We start from the raw sequence: 27087 nt of genomic DNA, 5'->3' as shown, positions 1-27087 counted from the left end.
AAGAAATGATCAGTCTATAATTTTAATGGTAGGTTTAGTTGACAAGGGACAAGCTTATAGAACTACACAAGGCTGGAATGGGCTACAAGACCATCGCCAAGCAGCTTGGTGAGAAGGTGACAACAGTTGGTGCGATTATTCGCAAATGGAAGAAACACAAAATAACTGTCTCCCTCGGCCTGGGGCTCCATGCAACATCTCACCTCATGGATTTGCAATGATCGTGAGAACGGTGAGGAATCAGCCCAGAACTACACGGGAGGATCTTGTCAATGATCTAAAGGCAGCTTGGACCATAGTCACCAAGAAAACAATTGGTAACACTGAAATCGTGCAGCGCCGGCAAGGTCCCTCTGCTCAAGAAAGCACATATACATGCCCGTCTGAAGTTGTCCTCTGAATCATTCAGATGTTCATTGGCAAACTGGGTGAAAGTGTTGTGGTCAGATGAGACCAAAATGGAGCTCTTTGGCATCAACTCGACTTGCCGTGTTTGGAGGAGGAGGAATGCTGCCTATGACCCCAAGAACACCATCCCCACTTTCAAACATGGAGGTGGAAACATTATGCTTTGGGGGTGTTTTTCTGCTAAGGGGACAGGACAACTTCACTGCATCAAAGGGACGATGGACGGGGCCATGTACCGTCAAATCTTGGGTGAGAACCTCCTTCCCTCAGCCAGGGCATTGAAAATGGGTCGTGGATGGGTATTCCAGCATGACAATAATCCAAAAAACACGGCCAAGGCAACAAAGGAGTGGCTCAATAAGAAGCACATTAAGGTCCTGGAGTGGCCTAGCCAGTCTCCAGACCTTAGTCCCATAGAACATCTGTGGAGGGAGCTGAATTTTCGAGTTGCCAAACGTCAGCCTCAAAACCTTAATGACTTGGAGAAGATCTGCAAAGAGGAGTGGTACAAAATCCCTCCTGAGATGTGTGCAAACCTGGTGGCCAACTACAAGAAACGTCTGACCTCTGTGATTGCCAACAAGGGTTTTGCCACCAAGTACTAAGTCATGTTTTGTAGAGGGTTCAAATACTTATTTCCCTCATTAAAATGCAAATCAATTTATAACATTTTTGACATGCGTTTCTCTGGATTCTTTTGTTGTTATTCTGTCTCTCGCTGTTCAAATAAACCTACCATTAAAATTATAGACTGATCATTTCTTTGTCAGTGGGCAAACGTACAAAATCAGCAGGGGATCAAATACTTTTTTCCCTCACTGTAGTTTAACAATAACTGAACATCTACAAACCATCTATTTGGGACTATACACTTCCTTTCCCTCTGCCAGCCCTACCAGTACCTGCTGGATGAGTTCACCTGTGCAGACTGTAGCTTTGGACAGTGGCCCCAGGCCAACCTGACAGGCTGTTTCGACCTGCCAGAGGAGTACATCCGCTGGGAGGTACTGTCACTGTTTTCCCTCTCCCTCCTTTTGCTGCTATTTTCTTCCATTTAAAAAAAATCTGTAAAGTGTTTTGCAACTTATACATGTGAAATAACACTTTAAATAAACCTTGATTTGATTTAGGATGCCTGGGCTATTGGGCCGGTCACCATCTCCTGCCTGGGCATGTTGTGTACCCTCTCCGTGGTGGGCCTATTCTTCAAACACAACGACACCCCAGTGGTCAAAGCCAGCGGGCGGGAGCTGTCCTACATCCTCCTGCTGGGGGTCCTGATGTGCTACAGCATGACCTTCATCTACATCGCCAAGCCCTCCACGGCTGTGTGTACCCTACGTCGACTCGGCCTGGGTACCTCCTTTGCGGTGTGCTACTCGGCGCTCCTCACCAAGACCAACCGCATTGCGCGGATTTTCAGCGGGGTGAAGGACGGGGCCACGCGGCCAAGGTTCATCAGCCCGGCCTCCCAGGTGGCTATCTGTGGTGGGCTGATCTCCTGTCAGCTCCTGGTGGCCTTGGTCTGGCTCCTGGTGGAGATGCCTGGCGTCAGGAAGGAGGTGGGTGTAACAGAGTTGGATTCCTAACCCCCAGCCTGAAATGTTTCCACTCATGCTGTCAAATCATTTGCTTTTCTATAGAGTAATAAGGCATTGTCAAGCGGGCAGTCATGTGTGTTTGCAAGGCGGGGACGGAAGTTAAACTGTTAAGCAAGCACAATGACAGTGACGCCTGTCACAAGAACATAGAGATATAACACTTTTCTATATTAATATACTGTTCACTACTCAACATATCTAATACTATTCTATTCTATTTAATTATATGGAGGTGAGCCCCGAGAGGAGGGATATAGTCACCCTGAAGTGCAACAGCAAGGACTCCAGCATGCTGGCTGCTCTGGCCTACAACTGCATCCTCATCGTCCTCTGCACGGTCTATGCCTTCAAGACCAGGAAGTGCCCCGAGAACTTCAACGAGGCCAAGTTCATTGGGTTCACCATGTACACCACCTGTATCATCTGGCTGGCCTTCCAGCCCATCTTCTACGTAACGGCCAGCGACTACAGGGTGAGTGGGAATAATAGACTCCAAATAGGTTTGTAAAAATGCTGGTAACTTTTCCAAAAGGTCCAGGTTTTCCAGAAATCCTGGTTGGAGTTTTTCGGATTTCCTGCTTATTCCCTCCAGAGTTCAAGAATCTTCTAACCAGGATTTTGGATAACTTGGGAATTTTAGGAAAGTTACCGTAATTTATGCAACCCCAACTCCAATATATTGTAATGAAATGAGGGACTAGAATGAGTTAATTGTGCTTATCAACACAAGGGGCAGTACGATATGAATGACAGTGGGTGTCTTTTCTCCCAGATCATTATTTTTTAAATCTATAAGTCCTTGAATGTGTCATAGCATACCAAAGGATCTAGGTGACATACATACATTCCTTTTGATCATCACCTTCCTCTGAGTTTCATCAAAGGACTGTATTTCTTTTCATGTGTCGTAGAGATGTTTTAAAGACAAGAACAAAGACACTGGAGATAGAGATACCCAGTCTTGATTATGTGGGCGTTAAACCCCAGTCTGTGTAGTCGCATCGACTGTTACTGAGAAGACAAAGACATTCTCCAAATTATTTTCTGTATCTAATCTAAAACTGCAGTATTGCCATAGTAATACAGTGCCTTGCGAAAGTATTCGGCCCCCTTGAACTTTGCGACCTTTTGCCACATTTCAGGCTTCAAACATAAAGATATAAAACTGTATTTTTTTGTGAAGAATCAACAACAAGTGGGACACAATCATGAAGTGGAACGACATTTATTGGATATTTCAAACTTTTTTAACAAATCAAAAACTGAAAAATTGGGCGTGCAAAATTATTCAGCCCCTTTACTTTCAGTGCAGCAAACTCTCTCCAGAAGTTCAGTAAGGATCTCTGAATGATCCAATGTTGACCTAAATGACTAATGATGATAAATACAATCCACCTGTGTGTAATCAAGTCTCCGTATAAACGCACCTGCACTGTGATAGTCTCAGAGGTCCGTTAAAAGCGCAGAGAGCATCATGAAGAACAAGGAACACACCAGGCAGGTCCGAGATACTGTTGTGAAGAAGTTTAAAGCCGGATTTGGATACAAAAAGATTTCCCAAGCTTTAAACATCCCAAGGAGCACTGCAAGCGATAATATTGAAATGGAAGGAGTATCAGACCACTGCAAATCTACCAAGACCTGGCCGTCCCTCTAAACTTTCAGCTCATACAAGGAGAAGACTGATCAGAGATGCAGCCAAGAGGCCCATGATCACTCTGGATGAACTGCAGAGATCTACAGCTGAGGTGGGAGACTCTGTCCATAGGACAACAATCAGTCGTATATTGCACAAATCTGGCCTTTATGGAAGAGTGGCAAGAAAGCCATTTCTTAAAGATATCCATAAAAAGTGTTGTTTAAAGTTTGCCACAAGCCACCTGGGAGACACACCAAACATGTGGAAGAAGGTGCTCTGGTCAGATGAAACCAAAATTGAACTTTTTGGCAACAATGCAAAACGTTATGTTTGGCGTAAAAGCTACACAGCCCATCACCCTGAACACACCATCCCCACTGTCAAACATGGTGGTGGCAGCATCATGGTTTGGGCCTGCTTTTCTTCAGCAGGGACAGGGAAGATGGTTAAAATTGATGGGAAGATGGATGGAGCCAAATACAGGACCATTCTGGAAGAAAACCTGATGGAGTCTGCAAAAGACCTGAGACTGGGACGGAGATTTGTCTTCCAACAAGACAATGATCCAAAACATAAAGCAAAATCTACAATGGAATGGTTCAAAAAGAAACATATCCAGGTGTTAGAATGGCCAAGTCAAAGTCCAGACCTGAATCCAATCGAGAATCTGTGGAAAGAACTGAAAACTGCTGTTCACAAATGCTCTCCATCCAACCTCACTGAGCTCGAGCTGTTTTGCAAGGAGGAATGGGAAAAAATGTCAGTCTCTCGATGTGCAAAACTGATAGAGACATACCCCAAGCGACTTACAGCTGTAATCGCAGAAAAAGGTGGCGCTACAAAGTATTAACTTAAGGGGGCTGAATAATTTTGCACGCCCAATTTTTCAGTTTTTGATTTGTTAAAAAAGTTTGAAATATCCAATAAATGTCGTTCCACTTCATGATTGTGTCCCACTTGTTGTTGATTCTTCACAAAAAATACAGTTTTATATCTTTATGTTTGAAGCCTGAAATGTGGCAAAAGGTCGCAAAGTTCAAGGGGGCCGAATACTTTCGCAAGGCACTGTACCTTTTATTACGATTTGAAAAGTAATTATGTTTTTCTCTCTTCTAATGTCAACAGTTAAATTTTCAGGAGATTCAACCAGGGCATTTTGATAGGAAGACTCTTTTTCCCAATGTCCCTTTTCTAATAAGGCATTTAGAAAGGAAGACTTGTTCCCAGCGTCACTCTTCTGCAGTGGCTTGTGAAAGTAATCAACCCCCCTAGCATTTTTCTTATTTTGTTGCCTTACAACCTGGAATTAAAATTGATTTTTGGGGGGTTTTGTATCATTTGATTTACACAACACGCCTACCACTTTGAAGATGCAAAATATATTTTTATTGTGAGACAAACAAGAAATAAGACAAAAAAGCAGAAAACCTGAGCGTACATAACTATTCACCACCTCTCCAAAAGTCAATACTTTGTAGAGCCACCTTTTGCAGCAATTACAGCTGCAAGTCTCTTGGGGTATGTCTCTATAAGCTTGGCACATCTAGCCACTGGGATTTTTGCCCATTCTTCAAGGCAAAACTGCTCCAGCTCCTTCAAATTGGATGGGTTCCGCTGGTGTACAGCAATCTTTAAGTCATACCACAGATTCTCAATTGGATTGAGGTCTGGGCTCCAAGACATTTAAATGTTTACCCTTAAACCACTTGAATGTTGCTTTAGCAGTATGCTTAGGGTCATTGTCCTGCTGGAAGGTGAACCTCCGTCCCAGTCACACATTTCTGGAAGATTGAAACAGGTTTCCCTCAAGAAGTTCCCTGTATTTAGCGCCATCCATCATTCCTTCAATTCTGACCAGTTTCCCAGGCCATGCATATGAAAAACATCCCCACAGCATGATGCTGCCACCACCATGCTTGGTGTTCTCAGGGTGATGAGAGATGTTGGGTTTGCGCCAGACATAGAGTTTTCTTTGATGGCCAAAAAGCTCAATTTTAGTCTTATCTGACCAGAGTACCTTCTTCCATATGTTTGGGGAGTCTCCCACAAGCTTTGGGGAGTCTCCCACATGTTTGCTTAATTTTTCTTTAAGCAATAGCTTTTTTCTTGCCACTCTTCCGTAAAGCCCAGCTCTATGGAGTGTAGACCTTAAAGTGGTCCTCTGGACAGATACTCCAATCTCCGCTGTGGAGCTTTGCAGCTCCTTCATAGTTATCTTTGGTCTCTTTGTTGTCTCTCTGATTAATGCCTTCCTTGCCTGGTCCATGAGTTTTGGTGGGTGGCCCTCTCTTGGCAGGTTTGTTGTGGTGTCATATTCTTTCCATTTCTAAATAATGGATTTAATCGTGCTCCGTGGGATTTTCAAAGTTTCTGATATTTTTTTTATAACTCAACCCTGATCTGTAATTCTCCACAACTTTGTCCCTGACCTGTTTGGAGAGCTCCTTGGTCTTCATGGTGCTGCTTGCTTGGTTGTGCCCCTTGCTTAGTGGTGTTGCAGACTCTGGGGCCTTTCAGAACAGTTGTGTGTGTATATATATATACTGAGATCATGTGACAGATCATGTGACACTTAGATTACACACAGGTGGACTTTATTTAACCAATTATGTGACTTCTGAAGGTAATTGGTTGCACCAGATCTTATTTCGGGGCTTCATAGCAAAGGGGGTGAATACATATGCCACCACTTTTTATTTATGTATTTATTTATTACATTTTATGAAACAAGTAATTTTTTTTTCATTTCACTTCACCAATTTGGACTATTTTGTGTATGTCCATTACATGATATACAAATAAAAATCCATTTAAATTACAGGTTGTAATGCATCAAAATAGGAAATACGCCGAGGGGGATGAATACCTTTGCAAGGTACTGTAATTGGGCATTTAGTTAGAACACAGAGTTTCTTAAAACAGAGGCGCAAGATCGCGAGACTTCTGGGAAAGCTTGCGAAAAAGACCAAACAGACCATTTTGAGAAGTCAGAGAGAAGTGAAAATGATTCCTTAGTTGTTAATGTTCTGGAAATCTAAAGGCACAACCTAGATTCGAGCCAATGTCTTAAGTAGTTGAACATATTACGCCAACCATGTGAAAGGGACAAACTGACACATTTTCATTTTTGTCCAAAACCTCTTTATAAATCGAATGACCTTTGATTTGAAGGCCTGCACATGCACAGTTCGGCGTGAGATGCCTGTTAGACCGATGACTTGTTTCTACGCATGAGCTTAGCTTGCCAACGTCACCATCTCATCATCGCCAACAAGCGTGATCTGAGGTTTCTATTGGAGAAGCAGTTTTATCTTCAAACTGCACTGTCTTTGATTGGAAGACTCTTGTTCTTAGCATCCCTCTACTAAAATGGCATTTAGATAGGAAGACTAATCTAATACTGCTGCAGCTTAGTTTTCTGTTCTCAGCTTAGATCAGTTCGAAGGAGGGGATGGAGGGATGGGAGCTGGGCTTTTCAGGGCCTAATGCTTAGATTGTCTAAGATTATTGATAGTCATCAACAGACAAGCTTAGCATCCACATTTTTTTTTTTACTGTTAAACAAATAAACACCCAGATGATGAGCCCTATATGACACCACATAGCCTAACAGGATAGATTATTTACTGTACTGTATATATCTGTATACAAATATACACTACATGGCCAAAAGTATGTGCACACCTGCTTGTCGAACATCTCATTCCAAAATCATGGGCATTAATGTGTAGTTGGTCCCCCATTTGCTGCTTTAACAGCCTCCACTCTTCTGGGAAGGCTTTCCACTAGATGTTGGAACATTGCTGCGGGGACTTGCTTCCATTCAGCCACAACAGAATTAGTGATGTCGGGCACTGATGTTGGATGAGTAGGCCTGGCTAATTAAGATTTCCCTTCACTGGAACTAAGTGGCCTAGCCCAAACCATGCAAAACAGCACCAAACCATTATTCCTCCTCCCCCAAACTTTACAGTTGGCACTAGGCATTCGGGCAAGATAACATTCTTCTGGCATCCGCCAAACTCAGATTAGTTTGTCGGACTACCAGATGGCGAAGTGTGATTCACTCTATCACAAAGAGTCCAATGGCGGCGAGCTTTACACCACTCCAGCTGATGCTTGGCATTGTGTATGGTGATCTTAGGCTTGTGTGCAGCTGCTCGGCCATGGAAACCCATTTCACGAAGCTCCCACAATAACAGTTCTTGTGCTGACGTTGCTTCCAAAGGCAGTTTGGAACTCGGCAATGACTGTTGCCACCGAGAACAGACAATTTTTACGTGCTACGCGCTTCAGTACTCGGCAGTCCTGTTCTGTGAGCTTGTGTGGCCTACCACTTCACGGCTGAGCCGTTGTTGCTCCTAGACATTTCCACTTCACAATAACAGCACTTACATTTGACTGGGGCAGCTCTAGCAGGGCAGAAATTTAACGAGCTGACTTGTTGGAAAGCTGGTGTCCTATGACGGTGCCACTTTGAAAGTCACTGAGATCTTCCGTGCGGACCATTCTACTGCCATTGTTTAGTTAAGGAGATTGCATGGCTGTGTGCTCGATTTTATACACCTGTCAGAAACGGATGTGGATGAAATAGCCGAATCCACTCATTTGAAGGGGTGTCCACATACGTTTGGGCATGAAGAATAGCTTCAAGGCCCACATAGGGCTTTAACCACCTTGCGTCAGGCCTATGAAGCCTTTGTTGCCATGTAAGCAAGATAAAGAGAGACAATGTGTATAAAACGGACAAAACAGTTTAGTCCAGGGTGTATTATAACTGTGACCCAAGGCTGAATCTAGTCCAGTATAATGCCTGTCCGGATTCTGTTGGTGTGCCACTGGGAGAGAGTAAGGGGTAGAATCACATTGGCCATGCATTATGAGCTTCCCCAGGACATCTCCTTATCATCTCAACGGTGCTTTATCCATCTACTAGCAAAAAACCTTTGAGAAAAATAAATGTCAACACTAGCAATACCTGAGTTGAAAGAGAAACATTTGAGAAAGGGTTGTGAAAGGAGTGACAGACTGAACGAATGAACAGTATAATAATGTGTACACATTGAATATAGATGATTAGTGTTCATGTTGGAGCTGTGGTAGACACATTTTTGGCTCTGCAACAGAAACCTTGATGCTTTGATCTCTGTTTGTGTGCCATTAAAAATACCAGCAGTTGGGCTGGGCTTCCTGCATTTTAAATATGGTTTAGAAAACATTGCAGAGATATTCTCACATGAAAAACAAGCTGCCTTGTTCATTCAATTGTGATGAACCTGGAGTCTCCCAGATGGACATTCATTATTTCAGCCAGTGCTTCCAGCAATATTTACATGACATTTTAGTAATTTAGCAGACCCTCTTATCCAGAGTGACTTGAAATTAGTGAATTCAGAATTCATCTTAAGATAACTAGGTGAGACAACAACACATCACAATCGTATCAAGTACATTTTCTCTCAACAAAATATTTCTAAGCAAAGTTAGTAGGAAATAACATGCATTTTCTAGTTTTCCTCGCTCTCTCACTTCTCTCAAACTCAAGGCTATTGATTTAATCTAGTACTAGTCCTGTCAGTCCGAGTGGCTCTGTGGTGCTGGCTGGGCTGCCTCAAAATGTCCAGTGAGTCCCGTTCACTCTAACCCAACCTCCTCTCTCTCCCTATACCCCATACAGGTTCAGACAACCACCATGTGCATCTCTGTCAGTCTGAGTGGATCGGTGGTGCTGGGCTGTCTCTTTGCTCCTAAGGTCCACATCATCCTATTCCAGCCCCAGAAGAACGTGACAACGCTGAGAGTGGCTGCCAACCGTTTTGGGGCCACGGTCAAATCAGCATCGGCGTCTGACCCCAGCTCTAGCTGCTGGAAAGGTAACGTCTCTATCACTGGTAAATGGGTTTTTAGCTTTTTGTAAACAACCATTAACATTTATTTTTGTCATCACATATAAATCGTACAATCAGCTAAATATTTCAGTCATTTTTGGTGAGCCATCAACTGAAACATACTGCACATCTACTGCTATTTATGATTTCATTATATTCAGATTATATTGATATTTGTACTGCACTGTTGAGGGAACTTGCAAGTAAGCATTTTGCTTCATCGTTGTAAACCCTGTTGTAAACCCTGTGTGACGAGTCTGTTGTGTTTGCCATACTATAGGCCTATGGAAAAATAGAACACCACAAAATTCTCTCAAAAACAAATCCCTTGGTTCGATATTTTTTTGCTTTAATCAATGTGAAAAACGAAGTCATACCTACACTTTATAACTAGTCTGTTAATTTGGTATTTAATTGAAAATATGTTACCCTCTATTCTCGTTCTTTTCCAGCATCAGCCTCTACCAGTGTGCCAACAGCGGTAACAACAGTCTGTAACGGTCGTGAGGTAGTGGACTCCACTACGTCCTCTTTGTGAAGAAGGTTGAGCTGCTTGTATCATTCCTCTGTCCTGAGAACAACACAAATCACAATTCCATCCAAATTCATCCCCTCTCGTACAAAACAAGGCTGCTGTCATATCTAAGTCCCATTTACAGTAGAGACCAGTAGAGTCTGTCTATTCGGACAGAGGGAGGCCAGGATGCACTTAACTGTGAAAGCTAAATAATGTGACTATACTTAGGAGTGTGACGTAATGTAGGACTGTCAAGCATTTTTGTATAGATTTAACAGTATGTGATTGATTTGACTTGGTTTCAAGATAGACTCGTGGTTGAATGTACTGCTGTATGCCTTGCTGTCAGTACAGAGAATCAGTCTTATGAATGAGGTGGTTCATGTGAAGCGATCATGGTGTCATAACAAAAGGTTGATCTTATCTTGTCCTTACAGTGCTGTGAATGCGATATCAAAATACAATTTTTATTTTTGACTAGAATATTAATACATAACACTTATTGAATTAATTTGACCCCTTGTTTTTAAACTACATTTGAATGATATGAGATGAACCATAGTGAAAGTGATGATTAAAAACTAGCCTACTATCAGTATAAAGGACAATGTTTTAATGTAGACTTCGGTGAACCAGTTTGTGCTTTCTTGTAATTTATGTAAATAAATGGTGTTATTTTTTAATTATTAAAACATAAAATGCTATTGTGTATTTTGTTCAGGGAAGTCTCTAGGCAGTTTTGGTGGTAGCTCTACAGAATGGTTTAAAGCAATCATTGCCGATGGGTATTTGTACATACATCAAGCGTTCCGGGAAGAAGCAGTCTACACTAGTGTTTCTCAACCTCCTTTTTGCCAGGGACTGGCAAGCTCGGGTCCTTCCTCATTTGGGGACTGCTTAAATTACAACTAGCAATGGACTAAATCAGTGTTATTAGCTAACCGTCTCAGACACCAGTGAACATCATCCCTGCCCAGGGACCTAGAGAAAGATTGCACCCAATCTGTTTGAAATGACTATTGGATATAACATCTACATATTCTCTCTATCAGTGGTTTCTGAGACAGCACCAATGAACTGTAGAAGAACAGCTAGCTTGTCTTAATCACCTCACATTTCTTCTCCTTTCCTTAACCCGTGTGGTGATCATGTTTTTGTTATTCACCCAATGTTCGCGGGTCTGATGGATATATGTAAAAATACTTAGTTGACATATCAATTATATCAATTATGTGTACTGTGTCTTTTTGTCCTTCTTGGGTCCACACACATGGCAGCGCTTCTTGTTGCTACCGGTTGCAATCTAGAATTATGAAAACACTTAGTTCAGGAATTTTACTAACATCTCACTCACTCATATATATATATATATATACAGTGCCTTGCGAAAGTATTCGGCCCCCTTGAACTTTGCGACCTTTTGCCACATTTCAGGCTTCAAACATAAAGATATAAAACTGTATTTTTTTGTGAAGAATCAACAAGTGGGACACAATCATGAAGTGGAACAACATTTATTGGAGATTTCAAACTTTTTTAACAAATCAAAAACTGAAAAATTGGGCATGCAAAATTATTCAGCCCCTTTACTTTCAGTGCAGCAAACTCTCTCCAGAAGTTCAGTGAGGATCTCTGAATGATCCAATGTTGACCTAAATGACTAATGATGATAAATACAATCCACCTGTGTGTAATCGTCTCCGTATAAATGCACCTGCACTGTGATAGTCTCAGAGGTCCGTTAAAAGCGCAACAACAACACTCATACTTACTTCAGGTATTGGAGTTGTTGGTTCTGTGGGTCGGGTGGATAGGGCACCAGCATCCTGCTCCTGAACCTTCCTCACGATGGCTGCTGGGGTTCTTGGGATATGTTGCTTCCTCTGGATTTGAGGTCTTACCAATGCCTTGCCCAGCTCTTCAAGAAAGAGCTGTCTCCTCTGGACCTTCCCTCTGTTCCAATCTGTGTTCAACGCCACCCAGATGACAAACGCGTTGTACACCGAGATGTCCAACATGTTGAAGAATATCACAAGTGGACAGCTTAGGGTTCTTCTTTTACAGCTGTAGCCAGTCCCCAGTTTGTTTAAATTGTCCATCCCTTCTGTTGTGGCATTGTGATCCATTATTTCTTTTTTTTATGTTCCTGCCCACAGAATCTCCCATTCTTATGCAGTGTACTCATGAGTACCACATTTTTGCCTTTCTTTGGCATGTAGGACACTAGGGATGTGTCAGCTGTGAACACAAACTTAGAGGGATTGATAGGCCTGTTCTGTGTATTCAACAGCTAAGGTGGGAACTCTGGCTTGTTTTTTCATACTGTTCCTACCATCGTCAGCTTCCTGTTGAGAAGCTCCTGTCCCAGGTTGGGTGAAGAGACATTGTTGCACGGAAAAGTTCTATTCCAGTTTCAGCGTTCCATTCTCACTGATTATTAACGCCTATTAGCAATGCCTATTAAAAATCTAGGGTTGTTTTAAAGCCCTATGGTCGGAGTGGTGACTGCTGGCTACATGGCATCAGGCCAATCTATCAAAGTAAACTTAGGTGTCATTTTAGGAGTTTCAGAAGTTTACTGATGCAAAAGCTGTTAGAAGCATTTCATTTTCAAATAGCAAAATCTCAGGGGATTCCTCGATCAACATCCCACAAGCTGTGTAGCTGACAGCTAAGCTAGACATGCCAAGGGCCGATCCCGATTTAGGAATGTATGCCTTTCCTACACACATTCAGTCACCTAACGCGCTCTGCAGGAGTGGCTACCTTGCGCGCTCTAAATACATTTCTTTCAACTGCTGAAAATCCTCCCACTTGGGGAGTTTTCATTCATTTTTGGTACATTTATCTTAAGACATCCCTTTAAATACAGTGCACTTTTTAGTTTTAGTTTGACAGCCTAGAATATCGAGAGAACGGTTCAGAATATTAGCGATCAATGGAAGAAAGCCTTTTAAATATATATGTTTATTGGTCTCCATTTCAGCACCAACTGGTAGATTTAAAAATACATATTTAGATTTAGGAAAGTATTTATGAATCATAAAAAAACAGGTTTGGAGAGCCTTTACACATGAAAGAAAAAGGTGGTTTGATTCATTCTGAAAATTGCCACATTCAGAATATTCGTGTACCAATCAAACATTTGGACACACCTACTCATTCAAGGGTTTTTTCCTTATTTTCTACATTGTAGAATAATAGTGAAGACATCAAAACTATGAAAAAACACACATGGAATCATCTAGTAACCAAAAAAGGGTTAAACGAATGTGCAAGCTGTCATCAAGGCAAAGGGTGGCTACTTCGAACAATCTAAAATATATGATATCTATATTGATTTGTTTAATACTTTTTTGGTTACCACATGATTACATATGTGTTACTGCATAATTTTGATGTCTACACTAATATTCTACAATGTAGAAAAAATAAAGAAAAAACTTGACTGGTACGGTAGAATTATATTAGGGAGAACAGTGTACAATAGTAGGCTATACCTTAGTCTATTGCCTGCACTGACCATGGAACTGTATGATGACAACCAAGTACTGAGCTATGTGTCAGTTTCACACTGTTATGGTTTGGTCTGCTCTCCACTCCATAACGATTTAATTAGCCTACATTTCTTTATATTATCAACTGTTACTAACAATCCTCAGCAACAATCACACAGATGTGACTGTGTAATATAGAAATAGCAAATGAAGGTAAACTAAACAATGTAATAATAATGTAGGCTATACAAACTGAACGGAAATAACAGTAAATTGGCAGTTGAATGTGGTTATGGTCGATATTGTTAGTGACTAACATGATAGAAATAGGACAGAGAAAGTCAGGGTAGCCTATAATTAAGATATTTTACAGTGCCCATTCCTGCAAGTTAAGGCCGTACAATGTAAATGCTACACAATGGCACAACATTTCCTAAACTTTACTGTGGTTAAGTTGATATGCTTCAGTTTTCTCCCATATGACTGGTTTTACATTTGTCTCCAGCAGTGGTGTAAAGTACTTAAGGAAAAATACTTTAAAGTACTTAAGTAGTTTTTAGAGATATCTGTACTTTACTATTTATATTTGACAACTTTTACTTCACTACATTCCTAAAAAAAAAGAAAGTACTTTTTACTCCATACATTTTCCCCGACAACCAAAGGTACTCGTTACATTTTGAATGCTTAGCGGGACAGGAAAATAGTCAAATTCACACACTTATCAAAAGAACATGTGGTCATCCCTACTGCCTCTGGCATGGCGGACTCACTAAGCACACATTCTCATTTTGTCTGTCATAGTTGAAGTGTACCTATGATGAAAATTACAAGCCTCTCTCATCTTTTTAAGTGGGAGAACTTGCACAATTGGTGGCTGACTAAATACTTTTTTGCACCACTGTATGTGGACAACTACAAATACCTTGGTGTCTGGTTAGACTATAAACTCTCCTTCCAGACTCACATTAATCATCTACAATCCAAAATTAAAACTAGAATTGGCTACCTATTTCGCAACAAAGCATCCTTCACCCATGCTGCCAAACAGTCAGTTTTATGAGGGCATCCTAGAGATCCTTGACTTCGGCGATGTAATTTACAAATAGCCCATCTGTAAATAGCCCAGCTAACTACCTCAACCCCATATTATTATTATATTATTATCTCCCTCACTAGCTTTAAGCACCAACTGTCAGAGCAGCTCACAGATAGCACATAGCCCACCTATAATTTAGCCCAAACAACTACCTCTTTCCCTGCTGTATTTAATTTATTTTGCTCCTTTGCACCCCATTATTTTTATTTTTACTTTGCACATTCTTCCATTGCAAATCTACCATTCCAGTGTTTTATTTGCTATATTGTATTTACTTTGCCACTATGGCCTTTTTTGCCTTTACCTCCCTTCTCACCTCATTTGCTCACATCGTATATAGACTTGTTTATACTGTATTATTGACTGTATGTTTGTTTTACTCCATGTGTAACTCTGCGTCGTTGTATCTGTCGAACTGCTTTGCTTTATCTTGGCCAGGTTGCAATTGTAAATGATAACTTGTTCTCAACTTGCCTACCTGGTTAAATAAAGGTGAAATAAAAAAATAAAAAAACGTTTTTTGCTCCTTTGCACCCCAGTGTCTCTACTTGAACATTATCACTCCGGTGTTCAATTGCTAAATTGTAATTACTTCGCCACTACGGCCTATAATCTTACCTCATTTGCACACACTGTATATAGACTTTTCTATTGAGAGTTATTGACTGTACGTGTATTTACTCCATGTGTAACTGTGTTGTTGTTTGTGTCGCACTGCTCTGCCTTATCTTGGCCAGGTCGCAGTTGTAAATGAGAACTTGTTCTCAACTGGCCTATCTAGTTAAATAAAGGTGTTCTCAACTGGCCTATCTAGTTAAATAAAGGTGTTCTCAACTGGCCTACCTGGTTAAATAAAGGTGTTCTCAACTGGCCTATCTAGTTAAATAAAGGTGTTCTCAACTGGCCTATCTAGTTAAATAAAGGTGTTCTCAACTGGCCTATCTAGTTAAATAAAGGTGTTCTCAACTGGCCTATCTAGTTAAATAAAGGTGTTCTCAACTGGCCTATCTAGTTAAATAAAGGTGTTCTCAACTGGCCTATCTAGTTAAATAAAGGTGTTCTCAACTGGCCTACCTGGTTAAATAAAGAAAATAACTTTTTACTATTGATACTTAAGTATATTTAAAACCAAATACTTTTACTCAAGTAGTATTTTACTGGCTGACTTTCACTTGAGTAACTTTCTATTAAGGTATCTATCTATACTTTTACTCAACCCCCCCCCCCCCCCCTCCATTTACAATTCCCTTAATCATTTACCAAGTTGTAAATTACAGTGCATGCAGAATGTTTTTTTTTTTTTAATGGGGGAAATTTTTCTTAGATACTTTTTCCACTTCGAGAGACCTTATTCATAGTTTCCTCATGCGTAAAGGTGGTGAAATTATTAGGGAATTAAGTCACCGTCAGAATATGGCATATCTGTAGAAACACCTTCATTTATTCTCTCCACCCAAAACAAATAGCATTTAAGAAATTAGATGCGGGAAGAGCACAAAAACGGTTCTAGTCCTCAAGTGAAATTTGTAAAAGTCCCCCCCCCTCAACAGAAACTGTTTACTGCAGTTAAATTGATAGATGTAACACAAATAGCATGTGTAAAGAATTTAATTTACAAAATCTAAGGCATACATAGATCAACTAAACCCCATTCTCTTCTCCATTCTGGACCCCTTCCTGCTCTGGCTGTTGTCTTTTCAGAGGAATAATGTAGAGTCCGTTCTTTGCTTCCTTCAGTCTCCACCACCGACCAAGCCTGACAACAAAGACTTTGTTAACAAAAACGAAGATCATTGACAAAGCAGATATTTCATGAATAAAGTTATGCGTAAAATGACATAAGTATGTGTCCGAGTTAAAATGATTGCAAGTTATTTGCGTAGATCTACCCATTGGGTGATTCTGATACTTCCCGCGGGATCCTGTCTACAACGACTTAGCAAGTCTGACATTTCCGAATTTTCAACTAGCACGTAAACGCAGTCGAAGAAGCCATTTAATCTTGTAATAAGAAAACATAGGAGGTATTGTCATCACTGCCCCAAGCAGTCGAGGGAGTGAAATAAGTGCCACCTTGTGGGCACCTCTCCTCATTGCAACTACTTTCATACAGAACACTGAAAACAGGCTTAACGCAAAGGGTAGGCCCAGAGCACATGATCAATATAATCAGGATTTTGATCAGTCAGCAATGAGTGTATAATGATAGTAAGTGCACTCTGGGCTGTATCTCTGTATGACAGGTAAGTAGCTGGGTACATACCGGTGCTCCTGTCCTACTCCTGCCACTAGGAACTTCCCAGAGCTGGAGAACTTCAGACTGTTGACAAAACCAGGCTACAAGAGAGAGGAGACAGTCAGAAAAAACTTTTGTGAGAAGACAGATGTTTTAGTGCAGAACACTTGTACTAGTCAGTTGATCATACACATAGGCTGAATGCGTAATGTCTAAATGACATCCAATGGTGTTTACCACATATTGTCATGCTACACAATGATTGAATGTAACGCAAGTTATGGGTGTATTAGGTATGGAGCAGTGTAGCTGGGACTTGCTTACCACAGGGATGCTGAAGAGAGGCTCCAGGTGACGGAACCCCTGGCCACACTTCCACAGCTGCACCTTAGAGTTGTGTGAACCTGTCAAGTGACAACAGTTACTCAATTCCAGCATCATCAATTGGGCAGGTCAATATTAGCAGTCAATGCCTAATACACCCCTCCCATATTTATGTGTACAGTGAAGCTAAAAATCAGTGCATTTTGGATTTGAGATCAAATGTTTTATATGAGGTGACAGTACAGTATTTTAACACATGTATCTGTTTAGAAAATCTCCCCCCCCCCCCCCCCCCATTTGAAGAAGTTATTTTTCCATAAGAATTTGGACAAAGTAGCTAAAAGTTCAGTATTTGCTCCCATATTCCTAGCACGCAATGACTACATCAAGCTTTTGACTTTACAAACTTGGTTAGAGTAGCCAAATTTACAAAATTTAGCATCACCGTCCAAATAAATATGGAGGGGGGTGTATAGGACCAAGGATTGAGCACTAATGTAGAGCATCACACTATAAGTTTACAGTACACATTATAGCAAGGAGAGGTGGAAGTTTGGGGTTGATCATTACTAATAACCCACACAGGGTGTATACAGATGTGTATAGATGAGATGGTGTATAGCAAAGCTGGTGAAGAGGACTCAGTCGAAGCTAGTGTCAATAGTTCTGCAGTGCTGTGTGTGCGTGTATAGATGCGTTATATAAAGCTGGTGACTCGCACAGCAGTTGGCACCTGAGGCTACGGTGTCAGAGTTCTGCAGAGCCGCCACGGCTGCCACCCAGTAGGGCTGCTCCAGCCCCGAGTCACCATGCCGACCGTGGGCTGCCTTCACCGTGCTGAGGGGCTTCTTCTTGTTCACACTCCAGAGGGAGACGGAACTGAGGTGAGGAAGATAAAATATTTTTTGACTAATGAAAACATTTGTAATATTACCATTCTGTGCCGTTTGGAGAGAAGTGGTTACAGAACCTCTACAGATGTGGAGTACGATGACACCTAGTGGAGTATAAAGCCACACACTTACCCATCATCAGCACCTGTAATCATGTGTTCTTCGTTAATGAGCTGGATACAGTCGATGGAGCCCCTGAGCGAGAGTGGGAGGAGCATCCCAATAGGTTAACACACAAGGATAATATACACTCTCGGACCAACAGAGACAATACAGTGTTGTGAGACTGACTAATACAGAGAAAGAGAGTGAAAGGAGTCCAGGAAGACTCACTCATGGCCATGGAACACTAGCTGGGACTCCTCGGCAATCTTCCACACCCTCACAGTGCGGTCCCTTCCCCCTGCAGTCACACAGCGCTCCCGACTACCACTGTCCAGCCCCGTGATCACATCCTGGTGACCAAATCTAGGGAGAGACACAGTCAATAAAACACAAACACAATTCTCATGCCAACCTGAAGAAACACATGGATATTACTAGTCAGCTACTCACAGGGTTTCCACATAGGCGTTTTCGTCCACGTTCCACACCTTGATGGAGCGGTCGTGAGAGGCACTGTACAGGTCATGGGTGCCCCTCCTGAAGGACAGGCCCTGTGGAGAATAGATGGCCCAGTTTGAGAGACGGTGCAACAAAAATAAGAATTTAAAAGAAAGCACATTTTTAAGCAAAAAGAGCTTACCGACACAGGGCCTCTATGTCCTGTGAACTTGTACAGGTGTTTACATGTTGCCGCCTCCCAAATCATGATCAACTTATTCATGTCTCCCGTTGCCAGGTACTTGCCGTCCGACGATATGGAGATACACAGGACATGGGCTGTATGTCCAACATGGCGATCCTCTGTTCCTTTCCTCCCACCAGCTATTGTGTGCAGTCTCTTACCATTCTCTACATCCCCTGCAGTTACAGAAGAAAATGGGAGAATACATAAGTAAGCTTACTTTGACTGTTGCATTTCAGGCAGCATGGGAATGATTTTGCACAGTCTATTTCAGTAAAACATCAAACTTATCTTTGATTATTTTGGAGAAGTAAACAAACAAATATAAATGTTGACTCACATTTGATGATGGAGCAGTCTTTGGCAGCAGAGAAGATGTGCTTGTCATCAGGAGAGATGACCAGACAGGTGACTGGCAGCTTGTGGCCTCTCAACAGACGAATCTCTGACGTGTCTGGTGGCAGGAGCTGAAAACCATGACAACACAGCGGTTGTGTTTAGTAGGCACAAAACAGAAGTGGACAGAAATGGGTAGGTCCAATCAAAAACACTTTTTCAATGTGCCCTACAAAATGACCACAGCCGTCGGGTTACACAGCGCACTATGGGCCATAAAAAAACCTCACTGTGTGGATACTGGATGGACATGCACAGAGACACCCAACAAAGATACTCACATCTTTTGCAACCATCCGTTGAAGCTTTCCTTTCTGTTCAAGCTGAGGAAAAGAGAATGTGTTCACTATAGGGCAATACCATAGTCATAAAAGGACTTGTGACATATATTAGGGCTATAATTAAATATTAAGGCATGAGGGGGTGTGGTATATGGCCAATAAACCACAAACCCACAAGGTGCCTTATTGCTATTATAAACTGGTTACCAACATAATTAGAGCAGTACAAATAAATGGTTGTCATACGGTCTGATATACCACGGCTGTTAACCCATCAGCATTCAGGGCTCTAACCACCCAGTTTATAATCAGCATTGCAAATTGTAGTTAGTACACTTACCACTTCTTCTTGAAGTCTTCCAGCTATCAGGTCAGTCTCAAAAGACTCTTCCTCTGCTTTCTTTTCTTCTATTGATAAGACATGAAGACAGAACAGTGAAGCTTCAGATTCCAAATAAGCACTTAAATATAAAGTTAAAGAAAACTATTTAGCACAGCTCAATTAATAGTTACAGAAGCTAGCTAACGTTACTCCCTTACCCTCATCCCTCAATTGGTCAAGATAGAGCTTGGCCAATCGTAGTTTCTTTTCCTGTGGAGTCTCATCAAACTCTTCTTCGACATTGGCCCTCCTTTTTCTGTGCACTGCAGGGCTACATAAATATATTGTTTCAACTCATACAGCTCTAAATAAAATCAGTTTGTTCGCCAACTTAGATAGCTATCTGTGAAGCCAGTCAACTACACTGGGTAAGTAAGCTTACCCTTCAGTTTCAGAGTCGCTGGAGATTTCTTCATTGTGCTTTGAATTGAGCTTCTTCTTGAGTTTGTTTCCCGTGTCTCCATCATTCTAAACCACCAACACACAAGCATCACAGATCAGAAGAAAGTTAATTTAGCCATCATTGTATTGGTTACGTAGATAGCTAACGTTAGCTAGCTAACTACCTCCTTACCTTTCGTTTGGAACCCGCTGAATTCTCGCTCTTTTTGAAAACCTTTGGAGGTCCTTTTTTCTTTATAAAGAAAGACGACATGATTATATTCTTTAGATTGTTTTAACAGTGCTTCAGAGTTAGTCAATCTTTACACTAGTTAGCACACATTTTGACCACGCAAATCAACATTAAACCCACATGGGTTCTCTCTCTTCTGATTCAACCAAACTATAGACACCCCCACAGACCCAAGGTTTGAAATGGAGGTGTTGATTGGATAATATTGCGGCATCTGTTTGTCCCGCCCACAAATACAGAGCTCTCACTGGATCCCTGAGCAAGTAGGAACTAAAGTCTAAATTTGATTGGCTGAGAAGACCTGCCTTGTTCAGAAAGAAATTTGTGCAGGGGAAAATCATTCCCCAAAAGATGTGATCCTGACAAATGGTTCCTTCCAGAACGCAGTTAAACCAAGTAAATAATTAAAAGGATGAAATAATGATTTTACATTAAGGTAACATGTTAATCACAAACCTAAAAAAATGGAAGTATCTCGTTTTATTTAAAAAATCGAATATATTTTCACTGCCATCAAGCACACACTGAAATACTTAATGCGACCAAATACACCGCAGTACTGCAGTACTACTTCCTCTAGCTACTAGCTAGTACCAGCTAGTACTTTTCCATGTACTGACAAAGATTTGCATCCAGTCTCACTGCGATCTCAGCAACGAAATTGAATACACAGGTGGGTAACGTTAGCTGTAATATGATGTGTTAAAATCTGTAATGTGTTGCTTGAAATTGGCTAATTTGTAGAATATTGGGAAATGCCAAAAAACTGCCAGCGCAGAGCTCACGTCCTATAAAGGACCTGATATGGCGTCCACAGAGATGAGTCTCTTTGTGGCTAACGTTATTGCAGCGCATACAGCATCATCAATGTAGTAATAACCTATTTAAATATAATCCCAATGTGAAGCTAATGGTCTTAAAAGTTGATGGAAAAAAGTAATGTACAGTTTCAATATTTATATTTTATTTATTCAAATACACAATTATAGTGCTCCAGACCTGATGAAAATAATTTTTGTGTATTTAGTCAAATGTACTTATTTTCTGTGCCTGTGTTATATATTTCATCAGGGCGTTTGCCCACCTGAGTAATGGCACCAAAACGGGCAGCAACAACAACACACTCTGTCAGTGTCCACACAGGCTCTTCTGTCAAAATGATGAAGATTGGTATGGATCATTCTCTGGAGGACTTTGGTGAGGTAATAGAGGAGAAGTACAGAATACCAGATGATGGATATTCACCCATAGAGGTGAGAGATGTTATTTAATTGATGATCAGTTACTAACAATTACTGCAGATTACCACCACTGGTTACAATCTAATTTAATTTGTTTCACGGAATACTTTACCCCTTACTTTTCCACCCTGCAGTATCAGTAAGGATTATGGCCCATGTACAATATCCTGTATGGTTGATGTGCTGTAGTAACTGTACTGTATACTTTGTTTCTCTCTCAGGGTGAACCAATCACCTTTGAGGAAGAAGACGATCAAAGTCCTGAAACGAGAACCGACACCATAACTCTCCTGATGAAAATTGATCAGCTCCAAGCAGAACTGAAATATGAGCGCAGATGCAGGCAGCTGGCAGAGAGGGAACTGAAACAGATGAAAGGTATGTTGTAAAACTACACTAATTGTTCATTGAATCGTATTTAATGGGTATTCAAAGTTACCCAAATAGACCATTTTTTGGTGTCAACCTTAAACTTTTTTAGTGTTAACTTTTAAAAAGACTTCTTATCATGACAGATACTCTTAAGTATTTTAAACACCACTGTCAATGTACTCCGTTATCTTGCAATGATGCACTGAAAAAGGATAAGCTAATCAGTTAGGGTGATTGCTGATTATCTATATTTATAACATGGCTTGACTGAATAATCGATTTTCATTGGTCAAATGGGTGTTGCTGATTATTTTCTGATACTTTGTCAGAGATGAACGACCTGCCAATGTTCTCAGTTATCTTGAAAATATAAATTGGAAAAGGTTGATCAGTTAGGGGGATTGCTCATGAGTGGTCTATATACACAGTGTATAAAACATTAGGAACACCTTCTCTTTTCATGATGCAGACTGACCTTTGAACGGGGTATGGTAGTAGGGATGATTTTAAGTGTGTCAAGAACTGCAACGCTGCTGGGTTTTTCACACTCAACAGTTTCCCGTGTGTATCAAGAATGGTCCACCTCCCAAAGGATATCCAGCCAACTTGACACAACTGTGGGAAGCATTGGAATCAACATGGGCCAGCATCACTCTGGAATGCTTTCGACACCTTGTGGAGTCCATGCCCATAAAAATTGAGGCTGTTCTGAGACAAAAGGGGGTGAAACTTAATATTAGGAAGGTTTTCCTAATGTTTTGTACACTGAGTGTATAATACTCTCTTGTAATACTTTGTCAGAGATGAATGACCTGATGACCCAGATGAGACACACTGCCCATGACCTGAGGACTGTTCTGGACCATGCCCGGGGGCAGCAGGGGAATGATGTGAATGATGTTGTGAACGATGCTGTCACCCCAGAGAGCTGTGAGGGGCAGAGCATCTCTTATGCGGACGTGCCTGTTCAGATGTCACAGGTGGTGTCACAGGAGGTAGAGGTGAGGTCACCACCCCCATCAGGCCATTCTACAATGTAGTTGCTGCTACTGTCACATTCAACTTGTCCTCTCAAGAAAACTATGTATATAGCCTCATGTTTGCCTGGGTTCAGACAGACGACCTGAGATATGGCATTAGGACTACTTTAGCCGGGTTAAACCAGACCAAATGCTCCACCTACAGCTGAAAAAATGGTAAGTGCATCATGCAGTCTAATTTAACCAGGCTAGGAGTACTTCTGATGAAAGGAGATACACAATATCCAAACATTGCTGGCGATAAAATACAGCAATTCAATTAAAGTATCTCTCTAAAATAAAACTAGATATGTCTTTGACAAATCAACTTTGCAATGTTCTCTGACAATGGACACTTCAGTTCTGTCTTTAACTTTATCAGGACGCTAACTATATCCACCTCCCCGGGGGTCTGAGAGTGCAGAGGAATCTGTACAAGGGGATCTCAGAGATCATGGACTTCAAGAAGTACATCTCAGCCATGCTGATGGTGCTGTTTGACAGGGAGACGCTGGGCACACACAGTCTGCAGGGCAGGAGGTGTAACATCGCCAAAGAGGAAACCCAGAAACCTCAACTTCCCCCTGACATCATGAGAGGCCTTCTAGGTACTGTACTTTGTCTATTTCTTATTGCTGTCTATTTTATTCAACCTTAATTTAACCAGGTTGTCTCATTGAGGTCGGAGGACCTCTTTCCCGAGGGAAAGTCATTCCAGCAAACTAAAATTGTTTTTGTGAAAGTTCCCGGAACATTTGTTAGTTCGCTGCAAATCTTCACATAACACAAAAAAATGTCCAGTCGTGCTGATGATTAGAACATATTGAATCTGTTCTTTAAAGGTTCCCAGAATGTTTCATTAGGTTGTGAAAACAGTATGGTGAGAACATTGTGGGGATGTCACAAAATATATGTTCCCAAAACACATAAACTATCCAGTTGTGTGGATGATTCTACAATGTTTCTTTTAGGGTGCAAAAAACATTCACCTGATGTTACAATAATGTTTCCAGAACATATTTAGTCTGTTCTTTGAAGATTCCTAGAATGTTTCTTTAGGTTGTGTCTATGACGAGAGAGAGGTTCCCAAAACACTAAAACTGTCCAGTTGTGCTGATATTAATAGAATGCTTTAGTTAGGTTAAAGTCTTGCCATAGATTTTCAAGCTGATTTAAGTCAAAACGTTAACTAGGCCACTCAGGAACATTCAATGTGGTTTAGGTAAGCAACTCCAGTGTATATTTGGCCTTGTGTTTTAGGTTATTGTCCTGCTGAAACGTTAATTTGTCTCCCAGTGTCTGTTGGAAAGCAGACTGAACCAGGTTTTCCTCTAGGATTGTGTTTTGCTCTATTCCATTTATGTTTATACTAAAAAAACTCAACCACCACCATGCTTGAAAATATGAAGAGTGATATTCAGTGTTGTGTTGGATTTGCCCGAAACATAACACTTTGTATACATTAAATAAAGTTAATTTCTTTGGCACATTTTTTGCAGTTTTACTTTAATGCCTTATTGCAAACAGGATACATGTTTATAATATTTGTATTCTGTACAGACTTCATCTGTTCACTCTGTCATTTAGGTTAGTATTGTGGAGTAACTACAATGTTGTTGATCCATCCGCAGTTTCCCCCATCACAGCCATTACACACAGTGACTGTTTTAAAGTCACCATTGGCCTCATGGTGAAACCTCTGAGCAGTTTCCTTACTCTCCGGCAACTGAGTTAGGAAGGACACCTGTATCTTTGTAGTGACTGCGTGTCTTGATACACCATCCAAAGTGTCATCAATAACTTCACCATGCACAAAGGGATATTCAGTGTCTGCTTTTCTTTATTTTTACCCATCTATCAATAGGTGACCTTCTTTGGAAAACCTCCGGCTTTGGAAAACCTCCCAGGTCTTTGTGGTTGATTCTGTGTTTGAAATTCACTGCTTGACTGAGGGACCTTACAGATAATTTAATATGTGTGGTACAGAGATGAAGTAGTCATTCAAAAATCATGTTAAAAAACTATTATTGCTATTATTGAGTCCATGCAACTTATTATGTGGCTTATTAAGTACAGTTTTACTCCTGACTGTATTTACTCAAGACATTTAAGTTTTTTTTTTAATTTGATCAATTTGTAAAAAAAAAAAAAAAAGGTTTTCATTTTGTTTTGACATTATGGGGTATTGTGTGTAGGCCAGTGACAAAATCTCCATTTCATCCATTTTAAATTCAAGCTGTAACACAACAAAATGTGGAAAAAGTTTGTGAAGGAACTGTATTATGTGACTTGTTAAGCAAAACTTATTTAGACTTTCCATAACAGGGGTTGAATACTTATTGACCAATGAAATTTCAGCTTTTCATTTATTATTCATTTGTAAAAATGTCTAAAAACACAATTACACTTTCATATTATGGTGTATTGTATGTGGGACAGTGACACAGATCTGAATCTGAAGGCGCTGTATGTTTTTTATTTCTAATGATAAAAGATATCAATAATACATGTTTAAATTATATTTTTTCTAGATCACGTGAGGATAAAGTTTGGTGTGGATTACAGTGCGATTCGAGCTGCCGTCAGAACAAAGTTAAATAATGAAGACAAACTGTTGAAGAAGAGACTTGGGATCCGTTAAATCTCCATTCAAAAAAATAAAAATAACCAAATACCAGGTTATAATCACACAATTGTTTACATTGCAATTACTGTATTCTGTCCTGTAAGTGCAATGTTTTATTCCACCAACAGATGTCAGTGTTTAGACAGTTTAGTTGGTTGATGTTACTTTTGATCAGAAGGATATTGACTTTGTTTGTTTGTATGATTTAAGAGTACTGTAGACTACACATATTATAGATTACATTTGTGATAGATTGACTCACATAGTAGCCTTACAACACATTATTCTATAATGATTGTGCCTGTTAAATAAATGTCTTTCTGATTCCCACAACATCCAATCTGGTTTCACTAATGCTATTAAATTACATTTTTTATATATAAAAAAAAACATGTTAAACCCCTAACTGTGTGTGTCTGTACTCTTAGCACCCAGGGCAGTCCTGGAGGGACAGGAGGAGGACAGAAAATCTATGTGTGTGTGTGTGTGTAGGTTGAGGAATCACAGCCATAAACTGACTGAGAGATGAGAGAAACAGAGTGTGGGCGGGACAATGAGGGTGGGTGTGGTTTCACAAAAGCATCCTCACCAATGATCCTCTGTTGATGTGCTTCTAACGGTGACCTATGGCTAGCCCCTCCCCCAGCCAGTTGTTCTATCTGAGGACCCTAGTCGACATCTATCAGTCTATCACTACTCTCCTCTGACACCTTCACCGGTCCTACCCAGAAGTCCTTCCCATAGGACATCCATCCATCAGGGATACTTATCAACCCAAGGACCAAGACTGCCAGGAACCAGGGTATCAGAAGGAGCAGCCAGCCTTAGTGAGTTGTCCCTGGGGTCAACTCGAGAGGTTGATGGGTACTAAGAAAAGTCTGTATGGTTAGGAACAGGTGCACCCATTTTACTGTCTGTTGGAGCCGACCCAGACACCAGAGCCTCACAGCTGGCCTGGGGACATACTGTAATAGAGTTCCACTTGAACAGAAAACACCAGCACCTTCTGAGGTAGTTGTACCCTTTTAACTCAAATGAAGTGAAAGTGTGACAGGAGGATTTTATAAAGGATTTATGATACACACAATTCATGTCAGGTGAGTAGTGATTTAATGATTTCAAATTTGATTTGATTTAAATGATTTCAATCAAAAAGGTTTATTGTGGTTTAAAGTAATTTATTACCTAGATTTTGTGTCTGGTATACACTGAAATAAATACTATAGATACTTACTGTGTAATTAGAT

The 27087-nt window shown here is 40.8% G+C and overlaps 3 protein-coding genes across 3 annotated transcripts in view; 2 read left to right on the top strand and 1 right to left on the bottom strand.

Moving 5' to 3' along the window:
- Positions 1-10920, top strand: part of LOC139414410 (metabotropic glutamate receptor 2-like) — a 52334-nt gene extending 41414 nt beyond the window's left edge. Inside the window, exons 7-11 of the mRNA XM_071162321.1 lie at positions 1299-1412; positions 1539-1970; positions 2242-2481; positions 9326-9521; positions 9989-10920. Of these exons, the coding sequence (XP_071018422.1) occupies positions 1299-1412; positions 1539-1970; positions 2242-2481; positions 9326-9521; positions 9989-10074 (1068 nt within the window). The 3' untranslated portion in view covers positions 10075-10920. The remainder of the gene's footprint in view (positions 1-1298; positions 1413-1538; positions 1971-2241; positions 2482-9325; positions 9522-9988) is intronic.
- Positions 10921-16055: 5135 nt separating this feature from the next.
- LOC139413701 (U3 small nucleolar RNA-interacting protein 2-like) lies at positions 16056-20740 on the bottom strand. Its single transcript, XM_071161383.1, has 14 exons — positions 20523-20740; positions 20331-20416; positions 20107-20219; positions 19907-19974; positions 19567-19608; positions 19230-19356; positions 18848-19065; positions 18658-18758; positions 18436-18570; positions 18235-18297; positions 17943-18088; positions 17210-17289; positions 16913-16986; positions 16056-16405 (listed from the first exon to the last, which is right to left on the bottom strand). Exons 1-14 carry the CDS (start codon positions 20601-20603, stop codon positions 16291-16293), a joined length of 1449 nt encoding a protein of 482 aa, XP_071017484.1. The 5' UTR covers positions 20604-20740; the 3' UTR covers positions 16056-16290.
- A 188-nt stretch (positions 20741-20928) lies between these two features.
- On the top strand, positions 20929-26180 carry LOC139414409 (uncharacterized). The gene is made up of 6 exons (XM_071162320.1): positions 20929-21255; positions 21654-21835; positions 22045-22201; positions 22997-23196; positions 23597-23822; positions 25746-26180. Exons 2-6 carry the CDS (start codon positions 21674-21676, stop codon positions 25853-25855), a joined length of 855 nt encoding a protein of 284 aa, XP_071018421.1. The 5' UTR covers positions 20929-21255; positions 21654-21673; the 3' UTR covers positions 25856-26180.
- The last annotated feature ends 907 nt before the right edge of the window (positions 26181-27087 follow it).

Source organism: Oncorhynchus clarkii, chromosome 7 (assembly GCF_045791955.1).
Source record: "Oncorhynchus clarkii lewisi isolate Uvic-CL-2024 chromosome 7, UVic_Ocla_1.0, whole genome shotgun sequence".
NCBI classification, from domain to species: Eukaryota; Metazoa; Chordata; class Actinopteri; order Salmoniformes; family Salmonidae; genus Oncorhynchus; species Oncorhynchus clarkii.
Note: the sequence above shows the minus strand (reverse complement) of the source record. Positions and strands in the feature narration are given on the sequence as shown.

Bases quoted from the DNA above. Each gene is read 5' to 3' on its own strand.
- LOC139414409 (XM_071162320.1), top strand. From the start codon at position 21,674: ATGGCACCAAAACGGGCAGCAACAACAACACACTCTGTCAGTGTCCAC. The intron at 22,202-22,996 runs GTATGTTGTAAA...ATACTTTGTCAG, and splicing joins GGAACTGAAACAGATGAAAG to AGATGAATGACCTGATGACC. The intron at 23,197-23,596 runs GTGAGGTCACCA...TAACTTTATCAG, and splicing joins TGGTGTCACAGGAGGTAGAG to GACGCTAACTATATCCACCT.
- LOC139413701 (XM_071161383.1), bottom strand. From the start codon at position 20,603: ATGTCGTCTTTCTTTATAAAGAAAAAAGGACCTCCAAAGGTTTTCAAA. The intron at 18,759-18,847 runs GTAAGCTCTTTT...TATTCTCCACAG, and splicing joins GACATAGAGGCCCTGTGTCG to GGCCTGTCCTTCAGGAGGGG. The intron at 18,089-18,234 runs GTAAGTGTGTGG...TCCTCACCTCAG, and splicing joins ATTACAGGTGCTGATGATGG to TTCCGTCTCCCTCTGGAGTG.